The sequence below is a fragment of the Trichinella spiralis genome, assembly GCF_000181795.1.
Source record: "Trichinella spiralis strain ISS 195 chromosome Unknown Scfld610, whole genome shotgun sequence".
NCBI classification, from domain to species: Eukaryota; Metazoa; Nematoda; class Enoplea; order Trichinellida; family Trichinellidae; genus Trichinella; species Trichinella spiralis.
Genome location: NW_003527549.1, coordinates 364,747 through 373,145, shown reverse-complemented (window position 1 = coordinate 373,145; position 8,399 = coordinate 364,747). Strand labels below are relative to the sequence as shown.

The 8,399-nt window shown below is 32.5% G+C and overlaps 4 protein-coding genes across 4 annotated transcripts; 3 read left to right on the top strand and 1 right to left on the bottom strand.

Moving 5' to 3' along the window:
• The first annotated feature begins 129 nt into the window (after positions 1-129).
• Tsp_09901 (conserved hypothetical protein) lies at positions 130-1,407 on the top strand. Its single transcript, XM_003370639.1, has 5 exons — positions 130-255; positions 307-350; positions 501-569; positions 620-787; positions 1,338-1,407. Exons 1-5 carry the CDS (start codon positions 130-132, stop codon positions 1,405-1,407), a joined length of 477 nt encoding a protein of 158 aa, XP_003370687.1.
• Positions 1,408-2,782: 1,375 nt separating this feature from the next.
• Tsp_09900 (putative MSP domain protein) lies at positions 2,783-3,166 on the top strand. Its single transcript, XM_003370638.1, has one exon. The coding sequence runs from the start codon at positions 2,783-2,785 to the stop codon at positions 3,164-3,166; it is 384 nt and encodes a 127-aa protein (XP_003370686.1).
• Positions 3,167-3,623: 457 nt separating this feature from the next.
• On the bottom strand, positions 3,624-5,193 carry Tsp_09899 (hypothetical protein). The gene is made up of 3 exons (XM_003370637.1): positions 5,049-5,193; positions 4,924-4,947; positions 3,624-4,768 (listed from the first exon to the last, which is right to left on the bottom strand). The coding sequence occupies exons 1-3, from the start codon at positions 5,191-5,193 to the stop codon at positions 3,624-3,626; spliced, it is 1,314 nt and encodes a 437-aa protein (XP_003370685.1).
• Positions 5,194-5,351: 158 nt separating this feature from the next.
• Positions 5,352-7,083, top strand: Tsp_09898 (putative NAD-binding domain 4). Its single transcript, XM_003370636.1, has 4 exons — positions 5,352-5,490; positions 5,749-5,916; positions 6,032-6,256; positions 6,515-7,083. The coding sequence occupies exons 1-4, from the start codon at positions 5,352-5,354 to the stop codon at positions 7,081-7,083; spliced, it is 1,101 nt and encodes a 366-aa protein (XP_003370684.1).
• The last annotated feature ends 1,316 nt before the right edge of the window (positions 7,084-8,399 follow it).

Here is an 8,399-nt window from a genome sequence, read left to right as displayed (position 1 = left end):
GACGACGTTTCACTGTATCTCACGAGCATATTATTGTGTGAGTGGATGCGGGGTGTGCGTAGTTGTAATACTTCCTGCTCGTGGTGCTCATTTATCTACACTTTTAAGGTGGTATCCTACGTCAGTTCTATGGTACATTTATCATACAATGCCCAAGACCCCATCTACGACAACAGAGGCAGCAAAAATGAAGAAACTGACATAAGTACAAGCCCATTACATTCATTGCCCTCACGAAAACAACCTTTCACCACGGTAAATTATTAAATTCATTTTTATTTAAATTTTTTTCATTTTCTAATAAAGATTATTTTTAAACATATTTTTCAATTCCAAAAGCATACTCAAAAGTGGTTTTTTAAAAAACTCCATTTGCATGGGATCAAGTCATTGACCAGATATGGTTGTTCAATTGTAACTGACGACGCCGATGTAGCTTTTGGTGTTGTTGTTTTTCAATCAGCTTAATATTTTTTCATTTCTAATATTTCTAATTGAAGTGCATATGCTCGTCGTTTTCAACCTCTCCAATCATCTAGTTCAAATCGTGCCGTTTTCAACGCAAATCAGTTTCGTGAAATTATACTTTTTATGAATTTTGATTTTTTTTCTTTTATAGTGGTAACATGTTGCCCACTGAAGAAACACAGCGTGTGCAACTGAGTGAAATCTTCAGATGCAACTGGAGAATTTGGTTTTCCATTTTCCGATTGCTAAGAATAGAGGACATCATGCGCCTGTCCTACGCATCGAGGGAAATTAATGCGATGGCGCAGAGCTACTTTAAGTATGAACATTTTGAAACGATACGTTCAGAATGGGCTACATTTTTCCTAATAATAATTTATTATTATTTGATTAATAACAATATGACGTAGTGAATGACTTACTTAAGTTGACATGCAACAGTGATTGTCAAAATTTGAAATTTTATACGATGGTTTTTTTTTGAACTTTGAAATTTATTTTTTCCTGTACTTTTATGTTGTAAATCATTTTACGTGGCAAAATATCTTTACGTAAATAATTGACGCGTTGAATTGTAAATTGGTTTAAATTTGATGCTGAATGTTTACATTTCGTTATCATTGAAATACACTTTGGAAAATTGCAAATGCTAATGGTATGTTGAATTGAAAGATTGCGTTGAAAGATGTTGAAAAACAAACTTTACAATTTACACCAAATATATAAATAAATTTTTCTTTATTTGTAAACAGTATTGCAGATTTTTTTATTTAAATGAAACATAAGTAGACAAACAATAACTCTAGTGAACAGGAGCGAAAGAAAGATTGGAAAGATTAAATTTTTTTGCAAGCTAGAAATATTTTTAGCGAACATTCAGGCAAAATCAGAAAAGCATTTCACAAGATCTGCAGTTGTGGACAATTCATCACTTGTTGATTTTTCCATTGTATTACAATCGCCATTAGTTAATCATCAGAATATTTTCTGACAAACGGAAAAGCATCTTATGCATAAATCTCACATAATTGCTAGCTAAAACGTAATTTATCTGACAAGCAAAGCAACTGTTAGGGTTGGGATTCTTCTGAACAGTATTTATGCATTCGGCGTGATAAAAGTAAAGCACTTTGATGATGCCAACAGAATGAAAGCAATAAATGGAACCGACCAGAATAGCTGTTTTTTTCAAAAGTTTGCTTTTTATCCACTTATTTGTTTCGCACCATTTAATGTTGCGCTGCGTCTATGTGAACAGCACCTCCCTTTTTTATATCAATCAAAAAATTCAGTTTTTTCTATAAAAATTAAATATGGGATATCATAAAATGAAGAAAAATTATCAGCCATGCTGCCATGAATAAATAAATTAAAAACAGTGATACCTTGAATTAGAAAACTTATCATTGATAGAAAACGAATACTTAACAAATAGAACTTCTCAGAGCGACAACCATTTATTTAAATGTGAAAAAGCAGGCAAAGTTCCCTCTGGAAAATCAGTTCTACTCATTAAAAATTAGAAAAAAACCTTGAATTTATGCTTTAAAAATTATGTTTACTTAGTTTCTTTATAGTTTTTATTACTTTCTACTTCACTTCTATTATTTCTATTTCTACTATTAGTTATCTTTATGATATTATATTTCTGTATTGTATTGTATTGTACTGTATTGTTTTGTTTTGTTTTTTCTTATTTTTTTATTGTAATTTCATTTTCTTGTTTTTCTCAGTCTGAGAACAACAGAATTTTTATAAAACAGTCAAAGGGTTAGAAATAAAATTTGACAAATAGAATAAAATAATATTTGACAAATAAAATGCAGAGGAGTGAGAGCAAATGAAATTTAGAGGCGCGCGTCAGAGCAGCAACCAATGAAATTTTACTGCGAAAAAGTAGACGGAGTCACAGGGGAAATCGGTTCTACCCCAGTGAGTCATACTAACAGCCCTCTCAATCAATTAAAGCACAAAAGCAATGAAAATGTTAAAGCAATAATAAGAACGCGAAGAAAAAATTTGCCGGATACAAAAAAATCCCCATTGTAAAGATATCATGTAAAAAATTCAAAATAGCAATTCATTATTTCATTTCAGTAAATTTTTTAATTGTAAAATATAGTTCGATATTAATAGGATGCAATAGTTTTAATTTAAAGTGATTTTTTTTTTCAAATTTAAACAAAAACATTTCAAAGGTAAAAATTGTTTAATTTTAAACCACTTTAAAAGTTTTCTTTCAGCAGCATCAATAGCTTGTTGGTTAGATTAGAATTTAGTCTGTGGCATTCTTTTTGCAAGAACGGTAGTCGCTATGGCTGAGAGTGAAATTCCAGGTGCACACGATGTTCTCCTCCAACCGGGTCTGCGGGTCAGTTTTAATGCTCCATTCACGACTCGCCAGCAGACCATGATGCGTTTGCATAATAAATCGGAAAAGCCAATCATGTGGGTTGTGAAATCGAATTTGGGAAAGAAAATTACCATAAATCCATGCTCTGGTGTATTGGAGCCGAATTCCGCAGTAAATATCCATCTGGTTTTGTTTCCATTCAACTACAGCCAAGGACCAGAAGAACGACTGACTATTGAAACGGCTGTCATCTTGCCGTTAATGGAGAAGAAATTTGACCAAGACTTTTTACAAATTTGTGAAATTTTGAATCGTATTCCAATCTCGATTCATTACAATTTCTAACTTTGGCACATTTATTCTCATTCTACTTATCCAAAATTTAACAATGCTAAATTGAATCAACAGTATTTTTATTTGTTTTTCATGATCAATGATATTATATCAATTCGTTCATACTAATGCTGATTAATTGACTTTGAATGTAAAATGTTCATGTTTTCTGTTTAAATAAATGTTACATAATGAATTGCTATGCACTTAAAAATTTGGATCAATGAAATAAAAAAGAATTGTAGCTAATCAAAGCAGAAAAATTTTAATCAATGAAAAGTTTAGGCAACACAACCGATGCCATAACTATGCAATCAAAAGCTATCCAATAAAAACTGGACTTCTTTCCAACCAATAGAAAATTAGCCCTGAAAATTTTACCGAGAGAGACTATCCGAGTAAAAATAATTTGATCATTATCATAAAATGGTCGATTGAAAGTGAGCAGAAAAGAATATAGAAATCAATTTTATTTGGAAAAATGTCCTCTTCTTCTGAGCTTATTGTATCTTCTCGCTAGTAATCTATATTCATCTCTGATGCGTGCAATTAAATTTTGCTGAGCATTTAACGTCCGTCTCAGTTGGGATATTTCAAAATTTTTTTCCTGTTCAAACAACGACTTGGCTTGTTGAAGTTGATTTTTCAAATTTACAACAGCAACACTGATCTCATTTTCCAAATGGACTTTCTCCTTTTCCAACCGCTTGCTTTTATGCAAAGTTTCGTTGAGCTGCAAATTCATCTGATGAGCTTTGCTACGAACAGTGCTGAGTTCGTTTTGAACTTTTTCCTTCTCGCCAACGGCCAACAACAAATTTTCCTTCAACGTTTCAATTTGTGCATCACAAAGTCGACAGCGCCGTTCCAATTCTGAATTGACAGTATTCAATGAACAATTGAGCTTGTAATTTTCCGCTGTCAAATTTGCCATCTCTTCTCGACACCTTTTCAGCTCGTTCGTTAGCTGAATTTCGTTGCTTTCATAAAATCGCCTGCACATATCCGCCTCTTGCAAAGCAATCGTCCGCTCTTTGTCCAACGTGTCCACTTGAACTTCACTTTTCGCCAACTGCCGACTGACCTGGTCAAAGCGTTCTCTCAACAAATCAATTTCACTACTGAATAGCTTGTCAATTTCACGCAAACGTTGGTTCGATTCTGCATTTCTATTCCCTCTATCCGCTTGCCAGTATTCTTCGTCATTTTTGTCTCCACTATGTGAAAATAATTGTCTCTTCTCAAAAAGAACTTCAATATCGCGGAATTTCTTTTCCAAAATATCTCGCATCTCTTCTACCACTTTTCCGACGTTCAAATTCACACCAGAAGAGTGAACACTCTGCTGCTCTGCAACGGTGGACAAAATCGACCCCAACACTTCACCCTGCTCATTGCAGAAATTCAACAGTTGAGCTTTAATTGAACCGCAAAATTTCTCGTAAATATTCAACCGATCGTCCAACTGTTCAATCAAACTATCTTGTATTGAACAAAGATTCGTCAGCTCCACCAAATTGGGACCATTCAACATGCCGCTAATCAACAAGCACCGATGATCATTTGCCACTTGAACACAGTAACCGTTTCCATGGATATTGATATCGAATGTTGCTAAGGAAACGAAATTAATATTCCATTTCAAAAAATTAAATGAAAAACAAGCTATTTTATAAAATAATAATGATTTAAAATTAAAATTAAATAAACAAAATAAAAATTACAATTTTACGCATTTTGTAAATAATTTGAACTTGCTTATCATTTACGATAACTATTGTCATTAATCTTTTCTAAAAAAATAACCTTAAAAATAATTCAATGGTATTATTATTATTATTAATAAATGTCGCGGATTGAAAATTTTGCCTTTTGTTTATAATTTTCAGAAAACCATGCTGCTGCAATTTGAAAGCGGTTGGTTTTGTCCATGACCTACAGGGGTTAAGCGGTGAACCGAAATTTTTATTAAAAAGAACAAGTTTGTGCAGTACAAAGGAACCGGTTTTCTTGTGAAATATTCTTGTGACCCAGAACATTTCTTGCCATTTGCATCAGAAACGACCGGCCTGTTTGAAAGTGAAAACGCAGACACGCTTCAACTTTCACTGTTTGTTCGTTTGTTTGTCTATATTCTCACTTGCCAATGTATGAATTTTATTTTTCATATTTTTCATTTAAGGAAATTGTTGGAAAAATGGAAAAAGATGTTATAGTCATCACTGGAGGAAGTGGATTTTTAGCTCAACATCTCATTCGAGAAATTCAACAAGATTGGTCAGATCGCGTGAAGGAAATTCGAGTTTTAGATAAAAAGCCATTTCACAAATTTCTAGGTAAATTTAATATTTGTATTCAATTTTTAAATTGGTTGAAATGGAGAATTTTTTAAATATATTATTGTATTCGCTTAGTATTTTTGAACGAATTCATTTCAATGTAATGAATTTCATCTGAGAGAATGAAAGGCATCTTTTTTGTTTTTGCAAAAATAAAATGCTGATTCGGCAGTGGTGATGTTGAAATTTTATGCAATCTATAATAATCTGGTCATATTTTGTTTATTTCTTTATTTTTGACCAATATGATTACAGATTATGAAGAAAATATTCCCATCAAGGAATACTTGGTAGATGTGGTAGAGGAGGATGAAATCAATGAACCGTTGGTAGGCGCGACTTTGGTATTTCATTTAGCAGCGAGACTTTTTGATTTTGGCTTGTATGCAGATCGAAAGAAATATTTAGAAGACAATTGTCAAGGTAACGAAAAAGTATCAGCATCAAATTTTCAGAACAAATATTTGAAATATTATTTCATTCATTTTAATTTTTTAATTTGCTGTAGCGTTTTAGCAAAATTTTTTTATGTTTTTAGCAACTAAACGATTAGTGATGTGCATGATTGATAATAATGTTCAGTATATGGTTTACACTAGTGATGCATATGTAGCAATAAATTATGACGATGTGGCTGCAATGACGGAGCATAATTTATTGAAAGCACCAGCTGATAATCGGTGGCTTTTCAGAGAATATGGTGAAAGCAAATTTCGAAGTGAACAATGGCTTTGTCGTACAGATGGACCGAAGCTTAGCTCAGGTAATGCTTTATTAGTTGTATCTTTTTATTTTTATTTGTTTACGTTACTGTGTGAGTTGTAAAAAAAATTGGTGAATTTACAGTGCAGTCAAATGGAAAATTTGCGTCAGCCCTCTGTAATATTTTCTAAAAAGTAAACCCACTTTGAAAGCATATGATGAATAAGTCGATTTTTATTTTCTGTGATAGAATAATGTAATGTTAGAAGAAATTTTAATTTTTCCCATCTATTTCAAAGCAATTCACATTTATTTGAAGATAGAAAAGTCAGAGCAGTGGCCATACGACCGACTTTACTTTATGGGGAAGGTGAAAATTTTCTTCTCCCAGAAATAATGCGTTTGTGCCGTCACTACGGGTATATGCCAGAACTGGATGGAGATGGAATGATGCAACTGACATACGCTGGCAATGCGGCTCATATGCATCTTTTAGCCGCTGATGCGCTTCGTTCTAAGCCAGACGAACTACACGGAGAAGTTTTCAATTGTAACGAAGATACTGTTCCGGAAAAATTTCTCGAATTCATCAGACCCTACGTCACCGCAGCGGGATTTGCCATTAGAACAGTTCACGTGCCATTTTTGCTTGTGCTCATTGTTGCCTATTTTTTGCAATATTTCTTTTTGATAATTTGGTGGATTTTTGGAGCAGAATGTCATCTTGGCTTGCCAAATATTTCTACACTTCATATCTTTTGCAGAAGATATTTGTACATCAATTCTACTAAAGCACGACTCTTGCTCAGTTACAAGCCCAATTATCCTCCCAATCAAGCGAAGGAAAGAACACTGGAATGGTGGAAGAAGAATTTAAAAAATTATTAACTCATCTACTTTTATCTTTCAAAAATTTCAAACGATTTTACTGCTGTTTTGTGCATAGGTACGCTAGTAGTTCGATTAGTGAAAAAAACTTGATGAAAATTTTTAATAATTGAAATGTAGTTTGATTATTCTGATGAAATTGCATTGATAATTTTTACCTTAATTGCAATTGTAAAGGTCTTTTTATTGAAATAATCACATTGATCCCAGTTTTTGAAAATAAAAGTGATTGATTCATTGCAACTTTGTTTTTAAAAAGGGTAGTGAACGGTTATACGTCAATATTTAGGATTTTAGGCTACCTTGAATCAAGCTACCTTTGGATTTTTGATAATTAATTCTCCTGGTTCTCTTATGCTGTTCAAGATGGACATGGTTAGCTTATAAAACGAGACCTGTTGCTGTTGTGACGTGTGGTTACCAGCTGTATTGGTCAACTCATCATATCTTGCAGCTCACGTTTGCCTGCACTGTGTAATTGATTCACCACCTTCATAATGACAGTAAAAACTGCAGTTGAGACAGTTTTCATGAAAGTTGTTTACGAATTAAATCCAGGATGTCAGTCAACTGATTGTCTTGTGTCCTTGTTCTCTTAGTAACTTCATCTGTAGAATAAGTGCATAAGCCTTACATACATTAGATGCAAACTACACATGTTCACAATGACAAATTTAATCAAATTTCGGTAATACAGGATGATCGTATTTGTTCAGCACATCTCTGACACTGGCAAGCAGAAGCATCGCTTTTCTAAAAACATTTAATTTCATTATCAGAGTTTTGCAACTTGGTAGCAAATAGAAATCGTCTTAATACTTTACGATCTATAAAATTCATTTCTATATTTTTGTTTGTAAATGATAAAGTATTGAGTTAACGTTGAAACTGTTTTTAATTTGCCAAAACATGATCAGAATTATATTAACTTATTAATTATTTAATAGTTATTGTAAAAGTTTCGTTTTTATTTGAAAATAGTTACAGTAATGTAATTGAACTTCAAAATTTATAGTTACAGTAAGCAAAACGGTAAATGTAACTTTTAAAAGATTACTTTTTGCCATCAAAAGCATTGAAATAGGTTGTTGTTTTCCATAACTACGCAAATGTAAATATTGTTAGCGTGGCATTTTTAACCTTCATATTGGTTGCGGTTTGTTTCAATTTTGAGTGGCCTAAGTAGCGTATTACTATTATGCGTTAATATCATGCATCATTTCTTTCTTGAAATGTTGCAATGAATAACAGTTTTGTTTATCGGTTATATTCCAAAAGAATTTCAACTTTTTGTAAATGAACTTTTATAATTAATA

Coding starts and splice junctions, on each gene's coding strand:
- Tsp_09900 (XM_003370638.1), top strand. CDS start 2,783: ATGGCTGAGAGTGAAATTCCAGGTGCACACGATGTTCTCCTCCAACCG.
- Tsp_09899 (XM_003370637.1), bottom strand. CDS start 5,193: ATGTTCTGGGTCACAAGAATATTTCACAAGAAAACCGGTTCCTTTGTA. Junction 4,948..5,048: donor TTTCAAATTGCAGCAGCATG/GTTTTCTGAAAA, acceptor TTATTTTTTTAG/AAAAGATTAATGACAATAGT. Junction 4,769..4,923: donor GATTAATGACAATAGTTATC/GTAAATGATAAG, acceptor TCGTTTCCTTAG/CAACATTCGATATCAATATC.
- Tsp_09898 (XM_003370636.1), top strand. CDS start 5,352: ATGGAAAAAGATGTTATAGTCATCACTGGAGGAAGTGGATTTTTAGCT. Junction 5,491..5,748: donor GCCATTTCACAAATTTCTAG/GTAAATTTAATA, acceptor ATATGATTACAG/ATTATGAAGAAAATATTCCC. Junction 5,917..6,031: donor TTTAGAAGACAATTGTCAAG/GTAACGAAAAAG, acceptor TTATGTTTTTAG/CAACTAAACGATTAGTGATG.
- Tsp_09901 (XM_003370639.1), top strand. CDS start 130: ATGGTACATTTATCATACAATGCCCAAGACCCCATCTACGACAACAGA. Junction 256..306: donor GAAAACAACCTTTCACCACG/GTAAATTATTAA, acceptor TTTCTAATAAAG/ATTATTTTTAAACATATTTT. Junction 570..619: donor GCCGTTTTCAACGCAAATCA/GTTTCGTGAAAT, acceptor TTTCTTTTATAG/TGGTAACATGTTGCCCACTG.